Raw genomic sequence first — 27,900 nt, 5'->3', positions numbered from 1 at the left:
TGAACAAGTAAGAAAATTAAAAAGAGGCGGAGGGGAGAAATGAAACCACATATTATTGACACCTTTTCAGAAGTTAATTTGGATATCACCATATCTGTCATAAATCAACAGAAGGCCATTTAACTGCAGAAGAACTAGCAGAATAAACACAAAATGACAATACACAACAAAATTAAGAGTTGCAGTTAATACTTACCACTTGAATGAGGAATTCTACTGGAAAGCCTCCTAGTGTTTCACTGTCTGTGCCTGAAATTTTGTTTTTCCAGGAAGATTGTCCTAATAAAGGATCATTGTCCTATACAAAAAAGAATAGTTAACTTAATAGCTTATTTTTAGAGGATTTGCTAAAATTTTTATCTTACTGAATAACCTCAGAAAATTAATCTCAAAAACTGTTTAAGGTAGCAGCTTCAACATGTATTGGGAAATATTTCAATGATTAATATGACATGAAAGAAGTAACTTACTGTGATTGGAGACTGGAGTGAAGGTGTATACTGCAATCGGGGGGGGGTCATAAAGAACCTCGAAGGCCGTTGTTTCTGTCCAAAGGCAGCAATTGGCATGGTTTCATGAGGCTCATTACTCTGTAAGACAGGAAAAGGAATCTGTCAGATAAGTTGTACGCACCTTCCATAATTTATATCTGGAATCTGGACTAGCCATGCCCCTCCATGCCACAACCTAACAATGTTAGAAGAGTAACATTTTGCTGTTGGGCTAGCAGGAGCTTCAAAATCGCATTCTATTGCAGGAGTTTTCAAAGTGTTAAGGGAATACATCAAATAAAGCCTGCAAGAACGTTTCCAAAAATTCTACTGGCAGGCTGCAGACAAATTACGATGGAAGATGTTCAGCAGAGGCTCCAAACCCAGGCCATGACACACACTAGACAAGTTATGGGCCCTTAGCAGATTCAACACTACACAAGATAAAAAGAACATGATGTCCACTGGAAAGCTTGCAGTCTAGGTCAGGCTGTTTGGCAGGAACAATTCGTGGAGCTCATACATCGGTACAAAAGCCTGTGAGCTAGGAAATAAGCCCAAATAATTTGACCCAAGCAACATCCCCACAGGTAGCTTCATTACTATGGGAAGTTAAAAAATGTGGTTCAATCAACTCATAACACTTGTTTGCAAATACAGACCATTCCAGACTCTGGTAAATTATAAAGGGCCTGGTTTTCTTGAACATTTTCTGCAAATCTTGCCAAGATCACATAGCAGGATTTTCTTTGGGGTCTTACACTACTCATATTTCTCCACATTAAACTCAGGTTATTACAATACCCTGTAATAGGAGGTCCAGTAAATTATTCCAGCCTGAGCAATTATGTTTTCATCATAGAGGGTTATCTTGCTCTATAAAACCATAAACAACAGAAGCTTATTGCCCTAGAATTTCCCATGCATCTTGTTTCTACCTAGATGTAATATTTTGAATTTTCTTCTTTTTGATTAAAGCATACAGTTGTAGATTTTATTTTATTGCAACTATTTTAAGACTGTGTCATTAATACTTACAAGAACCTCATAATCTGGGACCGTGTGTGTTCCAAGACCTGCCCTGTCAAAAGTCACTCTGTACGTAGCATTAAGAGTGTCGACAGCTTCTATTTGTCCAGTGAATAGTCCATCATGGACACCTCGCAAACGTGCTTAAAAAAATAGGGAACAACAAACCAAGGATTAGAATGTTCTGATACAATTGAGGGAAATAGGCTCAAGTCTTTTGCAAGTAAGCCTTTATATGTATATTTAAAACTCACAGATGAAACGAAAAAAAATTAGTAAACCCAGAAAAAGAACTGTGTGCAACAGAAAATGACCCAAATTTTTGAAAAATTTATCTTTGTAAGACAAGTATTTCCCAAATCTCATCCTGAGCACTACACTTATGTCTAAATAAAGCACTATTTCATACGCAACACCTTCTGACAGACAGATTTTGCAGGCAAAAAGCAATTTCTGGATGATTTTGCATACCATTTCTCTTTGATCACTTCCACTGACTACATATTGAGCAAAAGACAATGAGGAACACAGCTCTAGAAGCGTGAGGAGAGGCAGTGCTGGGCATGCCTGCTCTTCAGTAAGAATTAAGGGTAGTGTTGCTGGAGATCACTCAAAGCAATGAACAGTAGTCTAGGCTTGAGTGGGAAGTGCCACACTTAAGTGCAAAGCATCTGGATCACAAATAGACTGCACAGAGGAATTCAAGGTTTTATAAAATTAGACAAAACTTGTGGAATGTTTTTAACAACGTTGCTTCCTCAGTTATGTGTAAGGTTTTTTTTCAGTAAGGCAATGTCATGTTCAGTGCACATGTCTGACTACACTGCAGTAGCAATTGTATATCCGTTTCAAAACAGGCATTTTTATATTTATGGAAAAATGAAGCTCGAGTTATATATTAGGTTAGATTTTGAAATGCAAATAGCTGGGTGCTGTTTGAAAGTTAAGTGTCTCTCCAAGATAGATATATCAGACATTATAAAAAAAGCTACAATTTGAACAGCAGAAATAATAAACCATACTAAATTTGCACCTCAAAAATCGTATCACTCTTTCAAAGATTCTAGCTAACCTTCTGAATGAGCTAACAATAAACCCATAAAATTTTTCATGTTTTAAATTTTTTAACTATGTCCACTAACTATATTATGGTTTACTAAAAGCTTGGCAAAACACATGGCTATTTTTTTGTTTGTTTGTATTTAAGAAATTACCTGTAACTTTTGTTCCTATTACAAGCGGTAATGGAATTTCATCTGGAAGATCTTTGAACTGTGAAATATCTGCAACTTTTCGCTGCTGCAAAAGTCTTATTTTCTGCCGTTTCTGTTTTAATGCTGATCTCTCTTCCTCAAAAAACGCAGAAGAACACCTGTAATATAATCAGGTAAAACAATACTTAGGTTCAGCACAGAAAGCTTTGATATGTGAAGACACATCCAATAAATAGGCATAATTTACAAATTGGTGAAAGAAAATTAAAAAGCTTGGGGTGAAGTATTCAAGAGAAAAGGACTTCTGTGAACAGATTTAGACAGTCTTATTCCCTAGAATTATCACTCCTAAAATAACAATTTAAAAATAACACTCTGGAATGCTAGCCGTTGCATTAGTATGTCAGAAGAGTACAACTTTTTAGGACTTTTTCTGCTCATAGGGATCCACCTGGTGTCACAATAAAGCTAAAGCAGGTCACACATCCAGCCTATTCTGAATACCAGTTCAATGCATGTAAGGAGGACTTACTGTGAGGTCCCCGGCTGCCATCACTTACTGTCACACAGTAGATCCCTTTCACATGTACTCATTAGCTCAATTAAACTTACTTAGTATGAAAGGGCACAAGAGCCACAACAAAAAAAAGGGCACTCCTCTGTCTCATCTTCCATCTGTGCAGAGTACAACTCAGCCTCAAAAATCTTTATTATGCAGATGAATTCTCTGAGACTGATGACAGTAAAAGTATTAATTTGTTTGAACTTCAGCTATTGTGTAAAATTAGATACTCTCTATCAGTCCCCTCCCCCATTTTGGGGCAGGGAGGATGTTTTAAAATGTAAGTCTTCCATCTTTTAGATTACTCCTAAGACCCTCACTTAGTTTTATTCTTTTCAGTTGTAATCCACTGATGAATAGGCATGATGCATGAAGGAGACACTGAAAGCATAAAGACATTAAGGACTCGATCCTCTCTCTCACTCTTTATTCAAAGAAAAAAGTTTTATCATTCTTGTGTCAATGAAAAGTTGTTTTAAAACAAGAGTATAGGTGCTATTGTAGGTCAGCTTAACTGCAGAAGCAGTTATCAAATAATTTGCTATCTTTATTAATTGCTTTACTGCAGTCAAATGCAACAAACATTTTCTGTGGAACTCATACAGCTACATTTTGATTACCGATCAATAAGAAGTCCTATTTTACAAGGTTATTTCAGAAGACACTGACAAGTCCTCTGCTGGTTCCCCCTTCTACACTGCAAATTATTTCCTGTTTTAATTCCCTTCAAAATCTTCCCCATTTATCCCTCACTTGGTACTGAGCAGTCAGTTCCTATTTCCAAGTCTGCTTTTACTACTCTCTTACTATATGCTGAAATAGGTATTCTTATGTTTTCTTCTGTACACCCCTCACTTGGAGAGTCCCACAAAGCCATTTTACTGTTCTCCAAAATTACTCTTCCTTGCAATGTATAAGACAAGATCATAAGAATTCATCTGCCAGTATGCTGAGACCACTTTTTTTCATGCTGGCCATCATTTTCACACTAGTCTGTCTACATGCCTACGTCATTTGCATTTCATACAGGGTTTCTAGGTTATAAGCTGCATGAAGAATCCATTTTGTCCAGTGTTAACACAAGGAGATCTTGGTCCTAAGCGGGACATTAGAAACAAACAAACAACAATAAAACCACCCCAAGGATGAAGAGGAATGAACTGAAGGTGTGATGTACTTCTGTCAGGTACACGCAGTCACGCACTGTCCTGAAGGTTTTCCTTTACTGGGCTTTCCAGTTCCTATCACAGCAAAAGTCATCACTAGTCTCTCTATAGCCTAGAAACTGTGCTGTAGATTGGGCAATGGCAGGTTCCCATCCCACTCACCAGCTGACCACTGAAGAGCAGAATGTGTTTACCTGGAGCTGTGTATTGCCTAACAATCCTTATTAGGAATTCAAACTATGTGGAAAGGGATATTTTGAGACAGTGATGGTGCTTGGGAGTCTTCTGCAAAGTTTACTTGGATATTCTCATTTAAATATGTTATTTGCTTCATATTTATTACTGGGGAGGAACAAGTGTGAAATAATGCTTGCCATTTGCTGTGAGTATGAAATACCAAAATGCAGGTCAGAGCTTTTCAATTTCATTGAGGATAACAGAATGACTAGTCACAGCAACACACAAAAAAAAAAAGCAAAAAGGAAAAAAAAAAGGCAAGATAGACTTTAATATTAGTGCTTCCAATCATGCCCAGGGTCTTGCAACAGGAACATTGGATAGTGCCTGATTTTCTTCGACCCATGCTGTTAAAAATACAAATTCAAATGCTGATACACTAATCACTGACCTCGGAAGTTCCCTACAACAGCAACTACTGTTTTACTGCTAACTCAGATGTTCTTAAAAAGTCTCTGTTCCAAATGCTGTAGGTCATGGACATAGAAAATATTTGCAACGTATTTTCGGCTTCTGTCAAGAGAAATCTCCAACCCCATGTCCCCTAAGTGTATTTAATAAAGGTTATCCCATCTTCATGCTATTCCTATGGAAAAATAAAGATTAAAACTATAGTATAGATCACATTGCAACCTCATGAGTTTTCTGTAGAGACTTTTTTAAGAGGTTGAACATGCTTCTCAGTGTCTACCTTGGTCACAAGACTTTGAACTAACACAGGAAGTATCACCACCACGTAGTGGCAGGACAGGCATATCTGAGCTTAGTTCATATCCATTGCTATTTCACAACCCAAATTAAGTTTATACAGAGTACACAAGACTAACTATTACCTCTTCCTTTTCTTGGAGCATATCTTTCCCCACAGTCTACTGGAATCTTACAAGCTTTGCAGGCTCCCATGAAGAATACTGTTGTGCCAATCAATCACACTGTTGATGGTGTGATAGGACATTTAAAAGTAGCAGCAGACATAAGAAAATATTACAATATATTTAAAACAAAAATAAAATAAATTAAAAAAAAAAAAGGCAACAACCACGTGCACAGCTATCACACAGAGACACTGTTATCCTCTGCCATCAACACTGTGGATGCAAAATGTCTTCTTTTTTTCCTTCCCTCATGGGAAGATATCAGCATTGACATGGTATTTAGATTAGTTGCATATGATGAGGACAGACAGAAGAAATTTCTAACAGAATAGTAAGGTAAAAAAACCCAAAAAACGACAACTTTGCTCCAGAGGTAGATGAAAATTATCTTGAAAAACATTCAAATGATTTAGAATAACTCAAAGTCTTTAAGAACTAAGGCCAAAGACCACTCTGGACATCTTGAAAAAGGTTACCAAGAAATATTGGTGTGTTTTTTAACATTATTAAGGAAATGAAAACAAATAAGAACGCTGATGTTATGTTGATACAAAGCAAGAACTTGTAAAGTTTTAACAAACAGAACAAGACTCTACATCCAGTCAAATACTTGTACTTGAGAATGCAGACAAGCCAACTTCCTGCCTACTTAGACCTGTGGTTCTTTAGCTTCCTCATCTTTCTTTTTTTTTTTTAAAGCTAACTGTATGATAGCTTAACAGAAAAATCCAAACCAAAACTGAAAACACTCCCCTCCCCCACCCCAAAAAAAAATCCAAACAAGACAGTTTTATCAATGGTCCAACAGACTGATGCATGAGGCAAGCTGATCTTTTATAGTGGTATCCACTTTTGGGAAAACTCAAATGACAATTTAATCTCCAAATGCACCATTTCCCTTTCAGTGTGAAGCATGACGACAGAGGAATGAAAAGCTATCCCAGTTAAACTCAAAAGACATGAACACCTTTCCTAAAGGAACTATTTTTAAGCTGTCTCTGTTGCTTTTCTTTTACTGACAATTTTTAGTTATGTAAAGTTGTTTATAGGTACAGGAGATGAAATAGCCTCCATCAGACAAAATACAGTCTAATTCGCTACAGTGATCTATGAAATTGATTCACACTGCTTTAGTATTTGTATTTTCATAAATAAACCAGTCTTTTATTTCTGCAACACTACTGAAACATTTTTGTCCTGTTCTTACATAATGATAGGATGGTTGAGTTTGGGAGTGACCTCTGGAAGTCATCTGCTCCAGCCTCTCCAGCAGAGTCACCTACAGAGGCTGCCCAGGACCATGTCCAAGTGGCCTTTGGGTACCTCTAAGGATGGAGATTCTACCACCTCCCTGGGCAACCTGTGCCAGTGCTGTCACCCTCACAGGAAGAGGTGTGTCCTTATGTTAAGACTGAACCTCCTGTGTTTCAGCTTGTGCCCACTGCCTCTTGGCCTGTCTCCAGACAACACTGAAAAAAAGCCTGGCCTCATCTTCTCTATGCCTTCCCTTCAGATATTTATACACAAGAGATGAGATCCTCCCTGAGCCTTCTCTTCCCTAGGTTAAATTGTACAGATTCTGTGAAAAGGCTGAACTGAATCAGTGGGTTTAAGAACTAAGAGTTCTAAATTAGATAAAAAAAACTAGGCCCTTTCTTCTCTACAATGTACAATATTTTACGCGTGACTTTCTCCTCTCTATGTTTTGGCAGCCAAAAGGCAGTAAAAGTTGAGACTCTAGAAAATGGTTTTAAAAAATTAATAAAATAAATGTGATTAAAATGTGTACTTGTTTTTCCCCATGAAAAGCTAGTTATAGCCAGAAAAGAAACTTAAGTGAAAAATTGGCCTGTCTTCCACACCAGGAAGCACTGCAGCACAGAAGATGCAACAATAATTTCAACAGATCCTAGCTTGGACACTCAGTTATCTAGAGCAAGGAGAGAATATTTGAAGTACAGGCTCAAGAGAAGTACATGAACTGGACACACGCATATAAGGAATGGGGGGGGTTGGGGAGCAGGGTGTCTACTCAGAGAACACCTTTTCAATAAAATGTTTTTCTACTTTCAGCTATTTTTTTCCTTTACAGCTTGCATGCAAAATAATTTTAGAAGGAATAATTCCAGTAACATCAAAACTAGATGTAGTTATTAGCTGAAAAGAAAGCAAGGAAAAAAAAATTACCTTCGTGGTTTTCCCATTAATCGTCTTATTTTCCCCCATTCTACTCTTGTCAATTTTCTCGTTTTCAAATTTGGAAAAGATTCTTTCAGGCATACACAGAAGTCATTATCTCCTTCAAATAGTGGTCTGTCAAAACATAATCAGTCCTCTGTTAATTACATTGAGTAAACTTTTGTGACAAGATTCCAAAAGACATCCATCATAAGAAATACATTGAAAACAAAAAGTATAAATTAGTCACACAAACAAGATGCTCCTACTCAAAGGACAAGTTTAACCTAACATAAATTCAAGTGAAAACAGACAGGAAGTTTCCAGGATTGTTGTTCTATTTAAGCCTTACTATAATTTAAAAGTGTTCCTCTCTCTTGTCACTACAGGAAAACCAAAGTATTCATCAAGCTTTGTAAGATATATAAAGGCACCAAATGGAACTTCAGCAAAGCCAACAGTGTCATGAGGATACTGCAACACACTGGAGGAAATTGTCGGTAACTTGTGATACTGAGAAAAAGAAATTAACAAATTCTTTCAATTGTAACTCAGATTCTCAACAGAGGTTCCAAGAAACAGGACATTGAGCCAACTTGTCATTCTCTGCAGCTACACAGGTGAGACTTATTGTATCCTACCACGATTCCACGATGAAACAAAGGATCACTATTATAGAAGTAACAGTTTCAAGAACCTACCTGCACAACATATGAATTTCTCTTTGATGCTATGACCTGTCTGTATCTCTGTGTTTTATGACTGCCTTTTACTTTGTAGTACCACATCCTTCTTCGGCTGAAGAGACAAGGGAGCAGCAATGGATATGCCCATCTATTAGCAGGTTAATCATTAAAGCATGTGCAACTGAAATAGATCTCACCTGGTGAGAACAAAGGATTAACTGCATCCTAGATAAAGCCACTTTTCTCCACTTTTTTCAGGGTGCTGGCCTTTAGAAGAAAATATCCCCAAGCACAGAACAAAGAGGATCTTGGAAGCAACACTGCTTTCAAGTGGGGTGGCAGCAGAGAGGAATGGTGCATGGAGAAAAGGAGACTTGGGCAAGAATGGAAGAGTATTTTTTGCAGTAGAAGGATCTGCAGCTGTGGCATGAAGTGAAAAGGAAACCACAAAGAATGATCAATAAGGCTTAGGACAAGGAAGCATAAAAAAAGTTTTATTTTATCCAGATTTGCAGTCAGTAAAGTAAGACACCTGTGTAAAGAACAATGGGTTTGGATTTTTAATTTTTTTGTATTATCACTTGTCCCTAAGCAGGCAAACCCTAAACCCACAGCATCCACAAGACTAGAAGCTCTGGGAAATGGGGTGAGCAAGCTACAGCTGCATCTGGTTGAGGACCTATGATCACTGTAGTAGAAAGAAGCTTTTTAGATGTTTCTGTGTGTCATGGATCAATGGGATTTTACAGAAAACAATCCTCTGCAGCAGCACAGAGAGAATCCAACTGAAACAGCCTCAATAATCCAATAACCACATATGATAGTTGTGGAAACGAAAATATTTCAAAAATTCATAGTAGACACGGCATTTAAATTGATGATTTCAATTTCAGATTAGACAATTTGATTAAAACATTTTGAGACTTGTACAGTGAGCCACAGTTTGTCAGTTGACAGCGCTATGCTTTAAACTTTAAGTTTCTCATTAAGTCTAGAGCACATCACTCAAAACAACATACACAGAAGTTTCTCCTCCAAAGACATGTAGTTTCTTAGTAAGCTATGTTAGAATATCTTAACATGATCATATCCTATTAACATAAGAAACATGTATTGATAACTATCAAAGAGGTTTTCAGAATTACCTGCTAAACTCAAATTCTAGTCTACTAATAGATGTAAGGTTCCACAGACAGTTGTTTGAGAATAACGCAAAAGTTCTTGGACTGCTGTAAAAATCATAATTATAAATGTGACATAATACAATTACTACTAGGAATAAGTAGGGTTTGGGTTCTTCGCTTTTTGTGCCTGTTCGTTTTTTCAAATAGGAGAGGGAAAAAACAAAACATGTAAAGACTACTTCTTTCAAAGGAATTAAATCCTACAGATGATGAATTTAAAACTAAAATGGGCATGTAATGTTTCTACTTGTCATGAACGTATCCTAAAATGTTTTCCTGTTGCTATGACTGCCTTCTCACTTAAGGAAAACAGCCACAGGAATCATGATTAAAATAAGAAAGGAAAAAAGTAATTATTTTGTTGTGAATAAATTCTGGAAAAGAATGCTTGTTAACTCTGAAGCCATTTTTTAGACTATCAAATACTAGGGTTTAATCTATCAGTCAGTGAGTGTAGATTGTAAGATTCCATTAATCAATAAAAATTTTTACATTTTAGAATTTGTAGGTTTTCATGATTAGGGACTAAATTAAAATGGTTCTGTTAAACAATTCTCCACACCTTGCTAGTGGTATTAAGAGAAACAGTGCCAAAGACCCTGAGGCAAAGCTGAAGAACCAGTCTAGGAAACAAATGAGGAGGTCCAAGAAGGATGCTGACATCTAGACAACAGCTTAATAGTCAGAATCCAGAGCTCCACTAGAGATCACAGTGAAAACAGGATGATGAGGAAGAAATATCTGAACTCAACACTGGCACCTCTGAGGGAAGCAGCACCTTAAGAAGCAGCAATCTCCTTAACATCACCCATGTGTGACACTGATCCAAAGATTCAAAAAAGGCTAAGTGTTCTGATAACTTCATGCCTGACATGCTAAAAACATTCATTTAGACATGATAAAAAGAAAATGATTTCCATGAAGGAAGGCTTTCTATAGAAGACTACCCAAGGAATGACCCAAGCAGGTTTCTCATTATAAAAATGGGGGGAAAACAAAGCGCCAATAAAACCACAAAACAATGAAATAATTTTCTCTAAGTAATACTTTACGAAAAAACTTTGGAGTATCTAACCAATATATAGAAATTTGCAAGTCAATTTTAGAAAATGATTTGTTTCTATATTAATAAGAGGTAATTAAATAAAAGAAACATACTTATCTATATTTGAATAGAACCATTCGTATATGCACCACTTGTGAGCTTTGGGAAGTTTGAGCAGGTTACGAAGCCGTAAACCAATCTTCTGTGATGCTTTCTTGTCTGGTGTTGGCATTGTTGTATTAAACTTCTAGGTAGTAAAATAAAGGGAACAGTTAAACACAGTCTAACAGCCTTCAATATTTAAACAATCAAACTAGATTTTTCTTGATAAAGTTTTGAACATTAGTAATTGTTACACGGTAATGGCTCATACTGTTTCATGACAATTTTTTTTGTTGCAGAGCTATAATAATCCTTACTGCGTTTTATCAGCATTGCAATCAAATGTAACAGATGGCAAACTTTAGCAGGGTCAACACAACAAATTAGTTTATATGCAGCTCTTCTAATAGAAACATTTTCCACCACTGAAACTACATTACTGGTAACAATAGCATGGCACTACACTACAGTACACCCAGGCTTCAAAAGTTTGAGGCACACTGAACATTGTCTCAAGTGAGCATCTCTGATGCCGGCACCACCAACTGCTTCATTTGCACTAGTGCTTCTACTCTGCTAACTCTTCTTAACCTGAGGATGAAGGAATGTAACAGGTATGTACAGACGAAGCTCTGAGCAGTGGCTGCTTTTTAGGAAACTGCGAGAGAAACTAGCATGGACATAAGCAATCAAGTTTTAACTGCTTTTGAAAGCTATTTTATAAATTGCGGAAAAGACACTTAGATTGCATGCATAATACATAGAGCTGCATTTAAACAAGGCCAGAGGAAAATAATTCTGCAATTTTGTTCCAGGGCTGGCTGTCTTAACTGACAAGAAGAAAAACTTATATGCAAAGAGTAATGGCTTTTTGAGAATATTAGTTTAACTGGGTCCCCATGCCATAATCACTTGTTATTCTTCCACAAATGTTCAGAAATATTTTGACCTGTAGTAGCAGCAGTAACAGGATAAAGCATAAGGTCAGCACCTTGGTGGCTCTTGCTGCACTTAACCACTACCTTCTAGATACAGGTCCCCCTTCTCCCACTGGAACTCTAGGCAACAAAGCCTAGCAGGACAGCGAGATCCATGAGCTATGGCAGCTGCAGTCCCTCACAAATGTTTACCTAGCAATCACTGCACCTCCTGAACCAGACACACATGTACAAACCAGCCAGGCTTAGAACATTATCCAGGCCCTTCTACAGTTAAGCAATCATGGTAATGAACAGAGAGAATTGCCATGGTCATCATCTTTGACAAAACAGACCCAGCAGAATGGCAACTGCTAGATCTGCCCCACTTGACACTGCACAGCACAGTTCAGAAGGCAAATAAATAAGACCAGTATTCAAACGGTACGTTTTCAGTGTGGCAAATTCAGGCTCATTAGGTGATGATACAGACAAGTGATTTGGATGACAAAAGGTACTTGAGAGGCAACACTTGGAGGCTAAGAGATGCTGCCCTATCTAACATAGCAAATAAAGGCTGAGAGAAATTACAGCTGCTCTTCCACGCTATATCAAGGAGCAGGCAGTCAAGTGAAGGAGTAGAAGAACAAGCTGTTGGAATTGGAGGATGTTATCAATACAGGATTAAGAAGGTATAGGTGGCCATGAACACATCTAGACTACAAATCTAGAGCAAGGTCCTAACTGTTGGAATGCATTAAGTTCTATAGCAGCCTTCTAAATGATGCAAGAAACTCAGTCAGTTTTTAACTGAAGCTGAATAAATTTATGCAGACTACAGGCTAATTAGCCAGGAGGAAGATGGGCACTTAGTCAGGAATCCTTTCTAGATCTGTGTGCTTACATCCTGGATCAGAAAGAACAGGTACTCCCATAAACAAACTGAGGAACCCAATTGTGAAGAAAAATATAAATCTGTTTTGAATTGTGGCTTCCTCCAAGCAGCAGCTTTCCTCACAAGAATATTCATAAACTGATAATGCAACTTGAAAAGCAAATGTATTTTAATTTTCAACTAACACAGATAGGCTTGCTCCCCTTTTTGGTAAAAATATCTGCATACATGTAGGTACCTGTGGAACCATCGCAACCTTCTGATTTCTTTTGGGTGACCTTGTGTTTATTTGTCTCTCATCATCTTCACAGAAGAGTCGACTCCGTTTTGAATTTCTGAAGGGCTGCATGTATCAAAATTAAGAATGAATTACAAGAAAAAAATAAATTGGAATTCTCTGTTCATGCACAGAATCCACCGTGAGAGAAATGGAATGTCTTTTCTCTTGCCACCTCTTGGGTTTAAGGCACATGGTAGACAATAAATAGTGCCTCCTAGCAGTTAGAGATCTAAGGGCCAAGAGGAGAGAAAAAGGAAATTAAGCTTCCAGGCTTTCCAATGCTAACTATAACCCATTACTATACTGCTGGCCCAGTTCCACGGAAGTATTTAGAACTTAACTCCCACTTGTTTCCAGAGGAGCTGGGTGTCTAAACACTTGTGTATCTAAGCTTAAAATAGGCCTTGCTTTGATTATAAGCACATCTGTTAAATATTTTGTTCTGAATTTCAGTTCCAAAAAAAAAAAAATTTATTCAAACAGCATATTTGTTTTGGTATGCTTTCAGTAAAAGCGTTAGCTGGACACAGTTTTTTTGCAAGGATTTCTTATAAGTCTAATAAAGTGTTGTGAGTTAGTTGTTTAACTCATTGAAAGTGTCTACACTACAAAATGCTAAGAAGCTGAAGTCTGAAGAAACTGACGCTTGACTAAATTACGTGAAAATATCAGAAGAGAAGAATTTAGAATTTATGCTAACTAAAATTTACTTGTGTGCTAAGACAAGCTCAAAGAGAATTAGAAGGCTGATTGAAAACAAACCATATTGCAAATGTGTCATGAAGATAATACTTCCATTTAGTTATTGATCAACATTTTTACCCTTTGACAAAAAAGCCCTGTGTTTTCAACGAGCACAAAAAGCGTAACCTATGAGTGGCTGTTAGTGCTGAGGGCAAGCTGCTTTTCCTTCCATTAAACCTTTATGGCCCAGAACAGGAGCCAGCCACAACTGAAATGTGTCTTCTCTGCAGAACCCCAGTCTGCACCCTGTAGCGTTCCATACTTCAAACTATTTACAGAGGTGATGAGTGAAGGCAGAACAAAGACAGATTTCACTTCCTTCAGTATGGATGGTGAAGGTGCTACAAATTGATATGGGCATGAAATCCATTATACCCACAATGTGAAGACTACTGACGACAAAGATAACTCCTTATAATAACAGAAGTCAGAAACAAAATAAAACTTCACACATTTACCCTTAACAGACAGACATTTACTAAGTTTGTGATTAAGCTATCTGTTTGAAGACATATTCTCTATTAAATTAACTAGTGGTAGTAAAAAAATCTGTCTGTCCTATGCCTTGAGAACAGCTGGAGCTTTCCCAGGGAAATGTATCTTTCTTACACTAAATTATATATATATATTTTATGCATGTAACTACACAAGTGTATGTCAGCAACAGTAGTGCCCTTTATGTGCTAGACACCTAAGCACATTCAGCAGGCAGAAGAAAATGTCGATTCCTTGTAGCTGTTACAAACCAGGAAAGAGACATACACTGAACAGTGAAACTATATAGGCAAGGTAACCAAAAGGTGCCCACATCATATTAACCTAGCAATTAGTTTATCATATTAATTGTTAGGGATGTTGTTTTTCTCTCTTCACCCAGAGACACCAAGTTCTTTTCTTCACATCTTCCACTTCACTAAACCTTAAGAACAATCTTACATTTCAATTACAATGTCTTCATGTTCTTTTGTAACACCTCTGCCATCCTTGACAAACCAACACCCTAAAAAAGTGGTCAGAATTATTCTAACTTTTGAGCAAGAAAACAAATCCACAACTCCTGCTCCAACAATAAAAACCTCTTACATCACAGAACTCCAGGACTTTTTAATCACAGCATGCTGCCAACAGGATGAAAAGCCAGGTTCCTATTGAATATTTGAAATATAATTTCAGTCTTGACATTTGAGATGCAGGTTCCAGGACAACATTTCTCTCACCAACATCTATACAGTTCTTTATGATTTTACAACACTATGCCAGATGAAAAGCACATGGCAACACAGAAAGACAAACGTTGAAGCAATCTAAACTAAACTCGAGTTCCTTCAACCTTATGCAAAAGCTACAATCCAGATCAAGAAAGCTGTTTTACAACCCTCAACAGGAGCTGCCAAATTCTACTCCAAGGAACTATCCAAAAAGGTAAGAGTGTTTCATCAGTCTGGATTGCCCATGCCTCTCACGAGAACAAAATAACAAGCATTGCAAAGAGGTATCATTCACACTAGCCAAATAGGTCAGGCATTTTTGGAAAGATTTTTCAGCCAATAGTACGATATACTGCAAAACTTCCTGTGTTCAGGGAACTCAAACCAGTACAGACTACATCACATCTCAGCAACAGGGGCCACTGCTAACACATCAGGCTGTCCTCTGATCTTTCTCCCAGTTTTCTACAGAATAACAAGTTACATTCAAAGTTTGTCAATCTTTAGGTATGCTGACTGTAGGAGTCAAAGTTTTTGTACAGATGTTACGGCTAGTGACTTTGGTTCTTTAGCACATGTGATTTTCTAAGTTACCAGTAAGGCTTGTTTCCGTGAGAAGATCATTCCAGGGGAACAGCTAAAAACAGGACATGAACTCCTGCGGGAACTAAGGAACATCACAAAGCTCTGGTCACTATTTGGCACTACGTTTTCCAGATTTCCAGTGTTTGAAACAGGAACATAGAGCTTACATTTTCCAGCATAAACACTTAATAACATGTCTGTACATGTATTTGTGTGAATCCTACCGAAAGAAATACCTTCTCTGTGTTTCTCTCTACAGGGAAAAGATCACAGACCAAGCTACTTATGACAAATGTTAGTCACGCTGCTTAACGCACTACTGGATGCTGCTCATATATTTTGATTATGTGCAGAGCAGGCAAGTAGTTTTCAATGTAATGTTCCCCTACCAATAAACAAACAGTTCACCAAAAAAACACTAATTTGAGTAAAAAAACAGGTCAGAGTTGGAAAGTTGGTCGCAATTACTGTAGAAAGTGGTGGTACCAGAAGAGTATGGGAGAAACATCTGCCTAACAACTGAGATTTCATACACTCTCCAGGGTGTAGTAAAAAAAGCACACAGTATTACAGATGCACACAAAGAAGGGACTGGGTGCAAAATAGCTGGTGACAAAACCAAACCAAAAATTACATAAGGTAAGGTAGAGGAGGTTGAGAGTAGTCAAGAAAAGCCTGGATGTGATACAGTGGGCAAAGAAACAACAATGGAGTATTTCAAAAAGAGAAGAGGGAAATGGTAACCCAAACACTAGACACATGCCCATAGAGCCTGCAGCCTCATTACCTTTCATTCCCCTACCCCAAGGTTGTTCTTTAACATAAGGTCTCCTATGAGACCTTTCAGAATACTACAGGACATTTGTCTAACATACTTTTATTTTTATGAAAATCTGTGCCCCAGAAGGCACAACGAAGGAAGTGCATGATGACCTTTTCCCCTCTGTTTTCTTTATGCATCAGTTTTCAGCCATAATTATAAGTGAGATTTTTCATGAAGTAAAACAAATAGTTGATCAGAAATGGCAATTCCTAAGGTGGCAGATGCAGTACAAACACTTCACACAGCTTTCACACTCGCCTCTAAAAAAGACAGAAAATTCTTATGAGCTATCTTGAACAAAGTCAGCAATTTCATTTGTTTGATTATTGATTCATAAAATATGTTTTCATCTAAAACTGTGTGGACTGCTTGTGAAGGACATAGTTTAACATTTGGAGATTCTTAAACTGTAAATCTCGGCCAAATTTTTTGATCTTTACATTTGATTCACTTTATGGTATTTTACTAAACCTGCAGTTGTCTTTTTATTGCTCCTTACCATTTCCACTGCAGAACCAGCATTCTTGCTTTTCCAAGCCGGTGTCTTCTGCAAAGAGTTATACTTCTCATTCCACGAACTGGATAAACTTCCCTCTGTTGTGAAGAAATCATGTCATTATATACATATATGGATGTTTTAACAGAACTACTATCCAAAAGCTAGTATAACATCATCAAAGGATATTTTTTTTACTTGCAACATCTTATTTGAATTCAAACACAAACAGATTTTTATACTTCCATATTTTTACTGAATTGTTCTAAATGCCAATTAAAAAAATACTGAAAGTTTCAGTACAGGGGGAAACATGAACAAAGCATTTTTTTACTCCTGACAATATTTAAATTTCTTGAAACCTCCTTTGCTGGAATCAGTTACTTCTGCTGCTAGGCTGACACACATCTAGGCAGCTCTACTGTGGCTGTAACTGAAGCCTGGAGGAGGTAAAGCTCCACAAGACCTGGACCTCTCCTGGATCTAAAAAAAATTAACTGCATGTAAACCAACAAGTAAATAAAAATTTACTGAAACAAAATGGTATTAATTACAACATATCCAACAGACCATATCTTCTTCCTTGTGTAGTAGAAGCCTTGTAATACCTAAAGAAACTTCTATTGTCAGGCAGACTATAAATATTCAAAATTTTTATGAATGTTCATGAAGACAATTTCAAAGAAAGAGATGTAAGAAAAAGATTTCTGATTTAGCCCACAACTTCCTGACAGAAAACACAATGAGACTGTGAAATTGCTTCCTAATGTAGATTTTGTCATATGTACAGGCCTCACTAAGAATCCTTCCCCTATCTCATCCTCAAGAGAGGAAAGATTACCTCAATCTTCTCATCAAACTTGATGCTTAGGCAGTACTTAGAAAGAAAAAAACACATTTCACAAATTTTACCCAGAAAAGCAGTGTCTAAATACACTACAACATATGTGGTTTCAAACACCAAGGATTATTAGTCTATAGAACTAATAAATATCCACAATAAAACCTATCACATTCCCACAACAAAAACAAACAAACAAACAAAACATCTCCAGTATTATTTTCTTGAACTTTTTGAAGCCAGAAACTAAGTACACCTGAAGGTCAAACTGGGTACAAGTAACCAATGCATTAATTTCTTACCTTTCAAGCTCACAAGTGCTTTTGCTGAAGAACCTGCAATATATCAAAAAGTCCACATCAATCATGAGCTATTTCAAACCATACAACCTATGCAGAGTTCACTCATTCTTAATTATTAGTCAGGAAGTGGAATTTAATATTAAATCTTTCATAGCTGAATGAGTGAATATGGTGCACCCTCCATGGCACTAAGTATAGCATTTTATGTTTACTACACAATAAATCTTGAAAGTATCTTTATGTTTAGGGTTTTGGGTTTTCTCTACCCTTTAGTTCCACATCTACAAAACTGCTTCAGATGTCAAGCACTTTTGTTTAACACAACAAATTCTGAATGGGCTTATATGTCCAAATTACATACTCCCATGCAGCTGCAGTTGGTTGATGCACTTGCAAATGCGTTATAGAACTGACAAGGAAAGTGTAATAAACACTTAAAACAAAATTCTACCAACTCGATATTCTTCAATGCCAAAAACTTCGCAAAAGCAGTAGTTTATGCTCTCTAAGCTTGGTTCAGAAGCAGGGACATGGACAGTTAGTTACCCCCTGGTGGAATCTCCCCATTCAGAAAGACAGTGGATCCAGATACTGTAAATGCAGATGTGACCCTCAGCCTGCTTGAACTGTTCAAACTGTGTAATGCGTTCATCAAAGCTTCACTGCACCTGTAGGACCTCTGCAGTGCTTCCAGGCCAGAAAGGACAAAACTGGACCTGACCATGGCTTCCACGCTCCCAATTTTCAAATGTCTCTCTAAAAATGAGCTGCTTAAACCAACTACATTAGCAGAGAGGAGAGATACTTCTGCATGATGCTTCCACAGATTGATGCTTTTCTCTCAAGTCAACTTTATCTTTACAGGTATGTTGCAACCTCTCTTTCCTGTACTGCATCATCTTCTCTGTCTCGTTTTTGTCACTCCCTCCTTCAGCTTTTCTTTGGAACCGCTATTCCAAGAAAATTTCTGACTCCAAAGGTATGGAAATTCCGTTTCTTGTGCTGCCCTTGTGGGCTGTCCTAACCCCACTAAATTCACAATGCCAGAGGTCTTTGCCTCTGAGAGGATACATTCCAGGGAATATCCCAGAGCCAAAAAATGAGTTACTGTCTCTTTCCAAGGGAACAGTGAATTTTGGTTTGATGTGTACTGTTAAAGAGAACACAGGTGCAGCAACAGAAAAAAAATCCCCCTATGTTCCTTATTTTTTCATCATACTATTTTGTTTGCTGTCCTCATATTATGCCACATGATAAAAAAAAAAAAAAAAAGGAAGGAAATTTCTATTCTTTTCCAAAAATTTTTCTAAAAATAGTTTAAGATATGAAATGGAATTAGTTTTGACTCACTGACAGTTTAGAGGGCCTCCATTCCAGTATCTCCCAAGCTGTTCAGACATACAACAGCTAACAGAGATGGGATTACATGTCAAAAACAAGGTGACAAACCTGGGCTATACTGTTGCTCTTCTTGTACACTTCTGACATATCACCTTTGTTGGGTTGGAGACTTAACAGTGACTGGTACAGGAACATGCTTCTATAAAGATCTGATTCACAGAGAATTCAGCTCTTGTAACTAAGCTGCACATCAAAGGTATCACAGCATTAAAGCCTTTTTTTTAAAAATTCCACACTAGTAATCAGGTAGCATATGACATACTTATATAAATACATGGGTACCCTGCTATCAACCAAGAACGCAGTCCTAAAGATTAACATCAAGAATGGTGAAGAACTTGTGTTCTCCTCCCCAGATTAACATACGGGATGGTGGGAAACACATGCAGGGATTAGTAAGCACACAACATTTAGGAACATAGGTAAAGTACACGTCATTGGGGATGGAGAAAGAGAAGCAGAGTCATCAGGACTGCCAAACGGAGGAGAAGGTGGCTTTTCGGAATGGTTCACTATTCTGAAAGATCTTCAGCGTGTAAGACCAAATGCACAACTGTCTTCCTCTTTCTTTGACCATCTTGCTCATATGAATCAAGTTAATCGAATTCTGTCAAGAAGGATTATGTCAACAATGGAAATGAAACAAGTCAGCAAGAGGCAGCAAAGCTTTATTTGGGGAGTGTGTCAAACTCATAGCTGAAGTGCCCAATCTCCTTTGCTGACCACCAAACTCAAGACACTTCTCCTGTGAGACTGATGGTGGGCCAAGTAGAGCAGGGCATTACGTGACTGGCACAAAAAAATAACAGGTAGAGACAGCAGAATGTTACTGCACTACCTTCTAGCTTTACCAGATTACCACTTCCAAAACCAGCATTAGTTCCCAAGGACTTTTCTACATGGGATAATTAATCTTCAACAGATGTATGCTAGAATATGGCTGCTCATTTGTTCTTACTTAACCTGCAACTGATGTAACCAGAAAAAGGCATCTTTATTTAGGAATACAAGTGCCCAAATAAGAAAGTCCTGATCTAGGCAAGTTAATAGTTTAACTATTTTAATGTAACAACTTGTGGAAAATTATTAACACCAACGATTCTGTAGCTTAAAGCATTAGAATTCGTGTAGGATATCAAAACGACAATGGATATGTCCATAAAAATAATTCTACCTTAAAGGCAACAATATGACACATTGGTTTTCTTGTCAAGTTCTTCTGTATTGATTTAGGGGCTACCTGCAACACTCTCCCTACTTTTTTCCATTTAGCTTAGCTTGGCAGTACTGTACATACTACCAGGTCCAAAAACCACGAGAAACTAGGATGATCTAAGCAATAATGACAGAATTGTAGGGGTTGGAAATGACCACTGGAGATCATCTAGTCCAAGCCCCTGGCCAAAGCAGGTTCACCTAGGGCAGGTTACACAGGAATGTGTCCAGGCAGGTTTTAAAAGTCTCCAGAGAAGGAGACTCCACAACCCTTCTTGGCAGCCTGTTCCAGGGCTCCTTCACCCCCACAGCAAAGTTCATCCTGATGTTGAGGTGGAACTTCCTATGTTTCAGTTTGTGCCCACTGCCCTTCATCCTATTGCTGGGCACCAGAGAAAAGAGACCGGCTTCATCCTCTTGACACCCACCCTTCAGATATTTATAAACATTGGTAAGATCTCAGCCTTCTCTTCTGCAGGCTGAACAGCCTCAGGTCTCTCAGCCTTTCCTCATGTGAGAGATGTTCCAGTCCCTTAACCACCCTCACAGAGCTCTCCGTTGGACTCTGCTCAGTAGTTCCCTGGCTCCCTTCGACTGGGGAGCCCAGAACTGGACACAGTACTCCAGGTGTGGCCTCACTACTAGGGCAAAGTAGAGAGGGAGGAGAACCTCCCCTGACCTGCTGATCCCACTCTTAATGCACCCCAGGATACTACTGGCCTTCTTGGCCACGAGGGCACACTGCTGGCTCATGGTTAACTTCTTGCCTACCAGGACTCCAAGGTCCTTCTCCATAGGGCTGCTTTCCAGTAGGTCAACCCCTAACCTATACTGGTGCATGGGTTTATTCCTCCCCAGGTGCAGGACTCTACTCTTGCCCTTGTGGAACTTCATTAGGTTCCTCTCCACCCAACTCTCCAGCCCGTTATTATAGTGTGCTATAATCAAAAACAACCAACATTTAATCCAGATTAACACTGTTCAAAAACTATAAAAATTGTGAAGTGCTTTGGGACAGATTAGGTCTATTAAAAATATCAAAATTTTATTTAAAATGCTTATTAGATTTATAATATTCCAGCCTCACATTAAATGCCAGTAATTTTGTACACTCCTGGTCTGAATAACAAATATATAATTATAGACAGTCTTTTTAACCAGCATTGTAATTATAAACAGAGATTAAAGTAGAGTATATACACACGCTTGAATGTGAATGCCTATTAGGACAACAACACAGATTTCTTTTCTACAAACATCAAACACTTAAACAAATGGCTGGAAAGGAGGAAATAAGGCCTAGGCATCATTTAGGGTATTACACCAAAATCTACTTCCAGTTCCTCCAGGTTCAGAGGATCATGGAGGTGTTTTTTAGTACTTACAGTAAAAAACCTTCATAAATTCAGGATAGGAATGAGAAGTCGAAAAGATTTTTATGTAACTGTCCTAAGAAAGGACATCTCAAACACCCTATTATTCAAAATCTTTAAACCAAGTTTCCTTTTTTTTTTTTTAAAGAGGAAACTATAGCTAAAAAGGAAGCATGGAATTGACGCAGAACTTCCAAACACAAGTATCCCAGCATGCTTAATGAAGAAAGTAAGACAATTATAATGGCCTTTTCTCACCTTAAAAAACCCGTATCTGTAAAATATGTGGATCACAGATGTTCAGTAAAAATAATTGTGACCAGATTCTGAGGGACTTAATAGTATTAACAGGAACCTCATTAGTGACTAAGAGTTAGGAATAAGTATATTTATGTGTTTTACTGTCACCTGCAAGAAGTGATTTTCAGGAAGCCTGTGTAAAACGGAATTTTTTTTTTTTTTTTTTTTTTTTCAAAAAAAGTATCAGCATTAAAATGACCTCCATTCTGCCAAGCCTAGTACGATAAGGACTTTGATGCTTTCCTGCTAGGCTAGCTGGAAACCCGAGCGGCTCCAGCGGCTGCGGGATCTGGCAGGCGGACAGACGGAGGGACAGAGGGATTCCTGAACGGCCAGCACGGCAGCCGGGAGCCACTCCTCCAGCCCCAGCCCCCTCCCGGCCCAAGGGAGCACGCACAGAGACACACCACCTAAAGAAGCTAAAAAACCTCCTCCGACTGCTTTGCAAGCGGTATGAATAGCCTTAAAAAGGAACTCTGATAACTTGTCCTCCTAAGTGTTGTTGATGTGGAGGTGGGCTTTGAGGGACACGAAAGTGCAAAAGCTTTTCTCCTTTCCAAAAATTGAAGTTGGGCTTAAGTTTAAATCAAGTTTAAAATCAAGCGCCTTTGCCTCCCTTAATTTGAAAATACCGTAACCGGTCAAAAGAAGTGGGGTGTGACTTCAAAGCAATACAGGCAGGTGGGGATGTCCTGATGTATATTTTCCTCTCCACAGCTCATCTTAAACAGAAACACCAACAAGCACATGACATTTGTGAAAGTGTTTCAGCCTTTTTTATAAGGAATTTATAACAGATGATTGCAATTTTGGAAATAAAGGTTATTCCTAGCAGCTAATAAAGGTAGCTTGTAACTGCTGATAAAAATTTTGAAAATAAAGGTTACGAGTAATCACAGGGATGTTCCACAACTACTGCTTCTACTCATGTGTGAGCACAAAGGGGCATATCTAAATCAGTACAGAAAATTCTAGGATCCAGATAAACAATTACATAATGTAAAACCTTTCCTCTCCAAATCGTTACACTATTTTGGCTAAGTTCTGGCCAGATAAGCAGTTATTTTAACATCAGTTACACGACTATCTCAAACCCCTATGCAACTAAACAATATCACCAGCACTACAAATGATGTGACCGGGGAAACTCAGCGAGAAGGTAAAAACACGGCCCCTTATTACAGACCGAGTCATTAACCCTCTGAGAGCTCATTCATCTATGCAAGCATGGCACCAAGTTGTTTCAGCAGAAAAAGCATCTCAAATGATGGGTCACTAAAAGGGGAGCTTATTCAGAAAAGATTAGAAAGTAAAAAGCACACATCAGAAGAAAAAGTGGCTCTGGGTAGCTTTTAAGCTCTCCCAAAACTTTGGACTTGCTGAAGAGGTAATTAATTAAATAAATAAACAAACAATAACTTTTTGCTTCTAGCACGAATCAGTATTTCCCTTCTGTTATGAACCCTCTGATAAACTGACATTTGCGTATTTCCAAGTCCTAATTTAAGTACTCAAATCAGTTTTTCAGCCACATGAACCCTTTTACAGATCTTGTGCAGAAGACAACTACAATACCAAAGCACTCTTCTCCAAACACTGCATTCTCATGATGGACAACACGCTGGTACCATGGTAACATACAATTTTAAAGGTATGCAGAAGAAATGATCCCAAAATTATTAGCTGTGGGTACTGTTCAGCAGCCACAAAACTAATCTTAAACCTTGTCCCAAATGCTGTAATCTCAAAGATTAGACTAGCCAAGAAGGCCAACAGCATCCTGGCCTGCATTAAAAACAGTGTGTCCAGCAGGAGTAGGGAAGGGACCATGTCCCTGGACTTGGCACTGCTGAGGCCACAGCTTGAGCAATGGGGTCAGTTCTGGGCGCCACAGTATAGGAAAGACATTGAGGTGATGGAGCGGGCCCAGAGAAGAGCAAGGAAGCTGCTGAAAGGTCTGGGAAACATGGCTTATGAGGAGCGGCAGAGGGAACTGGGATTGTTTAGCCTGGAGAAGAGGAGGCTGAGGGCAGACTTCAATTGCTCTCTACAGCTCCCTGAAAGGAGGCTGTAGTGAGGTACGAGTTGGTCTCTTCTCCCAAGTAGCTAGCCATAGGATAGGAGGAAATGGGCTTAAGTTGTACCTGGGGAGGTTTCAGTTGGATATTAGGAAGAATTTCTTTCCTGCAAGAGTGGTGAGGCTTTGGACCAGGCTGCCCAGGGAGGTGGTGGAGGCACCATCCCTGTTGGTGTTCAAAAAAGGTGTGGAAGTAGTACTTCAGGACACGGTGTACTGGTCATGGTAGTGCTGGATTGATGGTTGGACTTGATGACCTTTTCCAACCTTATTGATTCTATGATTACATATAGCTCTGCTCATTTTTTTGCCTCAAATGTCTGGAGCTGAGTGGTGCTAGGCTCACAGCCCCTTGGGACTGGAAAAGTGGTAAGAGGTGTGCCACACCCTTCCTCAGCCATCCAGGAAAGCATCAGAGCAGAGCAACAGGCTATGCAGGGACAGGGTGCCTTGAACCACAGCACAAGGCGCTGCTGGGGGTAAAATCAACGATTTCTGTGTGAACTGCCACCCTGATGCTGCAGCCTCCATCCGTGGGATAAAAAGCCATGCAGAAAGATCCTCGCCCGCCTTGCCTTCTTCTAGAACACAAGCTGGTACCCAGAAACGGTACCAGCAGTGTCTACCTATATACGACACTGGGCAACACGCTGCTGGGTTTGGTATTTGTCCTGTAAAAGGCTACATTTGACCCCCATCACCACTGGCTTCTTCTCTGATGCACCTGACCCTTGGTGGTGTTTGCCTACGTACAGCACAAACACTGCACCCTGCAGTCGCTCTGTGGTCTACACCTGGTGGCAGCCTCATGTTGATATCTCACCTAGTTAGCTAAGCATGCTTTGACTTCCAGCACAAATGGCATCTCGCTCTCGCTTCTACACAGGCCACTCCATGCCACCTCCCCTTTCGGACTCACTTGTGCCAAAGAACACACCGAGAGCTCTGCCTCTGTGGTGACCAGGACGGCCTTCTAGTCCCACTGGCACATGTTGTCTGTTCTATCAAAGCCTCACCTCAGCTTTACCACGTGTACTTTATAACCAAATAATCCACAAATGAGATTGCTATTACTAGTAGCAATAGACAGGGCAGTGTTACGTGTGCTCCAATACTATCAACTGTTTTCCGAGGAGAGGGACAAACAGCCATCTGGTCTGCAGCAGTAAAACCACCTGCCATTTACCTGCACTGCAAAATTGCCATGAGACTGGGGGGGTGGAAGAAAATACATTGACTAAAATTAATCTCTCATGGGGCACCAACACAACAGTCTGCAGAAACAAATTTTGCCTCTAAAATATAAATCAATTAGCATTTGAAGTACTTCTGCAATTTGGACCTTTAATATTCTGGAACTTCTTAGTTAAAGGATTTGCCACAGAATTGTTCTTTCTTCACGGCACTTCGCTCCATCCCATGCTACTACATCCCTCTCCCTTGGCAGCACTGGGAAGAAAAGGCCTCAGCTACAAGAAATGTGTGTACACATCGCTGCCATCTTCCTCATTTTGTAGGTTGTCAGTGTAAACTCTTACCCACTTCAACAGGAAAGAACGTCAGCTTTAGAGAAGAATGGAACAATAATAACTTTGGCAGATAAAATGAGCATGTATTATGAGCGACTATGCACATAACATTCATATTCCTCCTGGGTTAAGGAATATCTGCTGCCCGGCTGTGTAATAGAACTTGCTGCAGGCCAAGTAGGTGCTATCAGAATACTCTGGGACAAATTCCACTAGATCAGATTTCCAATCTGAAAGTGAAACTGTGCAGTTCTTACCACACTTCAAATTGATTTCTGTTTTCTTGTCCCTGAGTATGCTGTGTTTACTTATAATTGTTTTTATGTGAAAACTCCGTTATGGTCTACTATAAACTATGCTGGAGAAAATTCACAGGGACGAGATGTAAATCCAAAAGTCTGGTAGTCATAAAGCGTTGTAACATTTTTAAGAACTTATTTTTACACCACTAAGGAAGATTCCAAAAACAATTTTGCAATGCTTACTGTTATTATCTCTTATAAATTAAGCTGCAGACTGAAAGCCACATGAAGTCAGTGTTAAATCAGTCAGGACTAAGTTTACATCTTCATTTTAAGCATAGGACTGGAAACGAAAGACCCGTGTGCGGCAGCAGAATTTGAAAACATCCACTTCACCAGAACTGGAAAGAACAGGAACGGAAGCTGAAAACAAACTCTTTGAAACGTCCACATTTTTGGCAGTACACCAACAGTACAAAAGCCACAAGGCTCCCTATTTCATGAAAAATCAGGCCATCATCTACTTGCACTAAACTCTGTATAAAATGCGTATAAACGCAAACCTCAGGGGCAAGGTGAGCACAGCAGAAGCCTGTTCCCTTCACAACTACACGTGCCGTGTGCCCGCGTCCTCTGCCGTGCAGGTACCGTAACACTGACGCTGCTGGCGAGGGGCTGCAGCATGGCACAGTCCTACGAGAAACTGAGTCACATGCCCTATTCTAGAACCTGTTACGCGTGAAGCAACAGACCTGTCAAATCCTCCCAGTGCCACTGTCAGCAATAAAAAAGGTGGCAGACAAAAAAATTTATTTTTCATGCTTGATGTTAACTTCTTGAAACACATGGTGCCTTCCCTGGAAGATGGGTAGGGCAAAAGGAAGACCAGTAACTTAAACACTGTCCGCTCTAGGGAAAAGTTGATTCAACAAGCAATAAAATGCTAATTATCAATTACGGTTATCTCAGTTAGACCATGACTTTTATTAACTATACTCTAGTCTGGTACAGCATACATGACTGAGCTGTACCAAATTCAGCATGTCAGTTCTACCCCTAATTTATGATAACGTGTCCATCTCAAATCTGATTGGTTAACACAATGACACTGGCCACGCAGGCACGTTAACCAATTTTTCTCCTGACGGCTGTTGGAGCTGTAACAAAGACCCATACAGAGTAGTCAGAAGCAAGATTTCAACTCAGATTCTCTCCGAGAATCTTCTGATATAGAAACTGTTAGTGTGCTCAAGGTGATGTGCAAAACAGTGCCAACAAAAACCGAATTCCACCGTTTTGTGTGCATCTTTACCAAAACTACTCAGTGCCCTAGTTTTAGCTTGGCAGGTATTTATAATTTGTAAGAGGATATATCAAGATAGCATGTAGAGACATTTTACTTTTAATAATTTCCTCTTCTATAACACTCCAGAACCTTGTACATGAATGCACATATAGAGTAGCACATATGTCTTTTTCATCTATACCTAAGTTTTTAGCAAAGCCTCGTGTCCATTGAAAACGACATCCACACAAATCCTACCTAGATGTTACAGGTCTTTCTGTATGTAAGCATATGTTTTCCAACTGTCTTCCTGCACAACTAGCTTTCATCTGCTGACAGACAATGCAGGGTCTTCGAGCTCTTCCCTCCGCATTTATCAGTGCCCCCTAGATGCAATGTGCACGCCCTGAGCCCCCCGATGCTTTAGAGGTGCCCACGCCGTACGCAGCACACACCACGCGTACATAAGCCCTGCTCCTCCCCTAGGCTGACAGGAGGGTCAGGAGCGCCAGACTACTCACCCCATCCCCGGGGCAGGACGCTCCTTCCCCCGCACTGCCCTCACCCTCCCGCGGCAGGGCAGGCTGTCAGGTGTGCCCGCGCCCTCCCCGCCCGGCT

General features: G+C 39.2%; 1 protein-coding gene across 3 annotated transcripts in view; it reads right to left on the bottom strand.

The window, feature by feature from the left end:
• Positions 1-17,897, bottom strand: part of LIN9 (lin-9 DREAM MuvB core complex component) — a 29,539-nt gene extending 11,642 nt beyond the window's left edge. Inside the window, exons 1-9 of one of the 3 annotated variants that reach the window (XM_008945076.1) lie at positions 17,861-17,897; positions 16,721-16,815; positions 12,820-12,924; positions 10,781-10,914; positions 7,762-7,887; positions 2,735-2,892; positions 1,530-1,663; positions 471-590; positions 197-298 (exon numbers count right to left, since the gene is read on the bottom strand). In XM_008945076.1, the coding sequence (XP_008943324.1) occupies positions 197-298; positions 471-590; positions 1,530-1,663; positions 2,735-2,892; positions 7,762-7,887; positions 10,781-10,914; positions 12,820-12,924; positions 16,721-16,723 (882 nt within the window). In that variant the 5' untranslated portion in view covers positions 16,724-16,815; positions 17,861-17,897. Of the gene's footprint in view, positions 1-196; positions 299-470; positions 591-1,529; positions 1,664-2,734; positions 2,893-7,761; positions 7,888-10,780; positions 10,915-12,809; positions 12,925-16,720; positions 16,816-17,860 lie in introns of all 3 variants that reach the window. The other 2 variants (XM_008945075.1, XM_008945079.1) reach the window with 2 other exon arrangements.
• Between the last annotated feature and the right edge of the window lie 10,003 nt (positions 17,898-27,900).

Source organism: Merops nubicus, unplaced genomic scaffold (genome assembly GCF_000691845.1).
Source record: "Merops nubicus isolate BGI_N331 unplaced genomic scaffold, ASM69184v1 scaffold4828, whole genome shotgun sequence".
Classification (NCBI taxonomy): Eukaryota; Metazoa; Chordata; class Aves; order Coraciiformes; family Meropidae; genus Merops; species Merops nubicus.
This window is presented reverse-complemented; position numbering and strand designations above follow the sequence as displayed.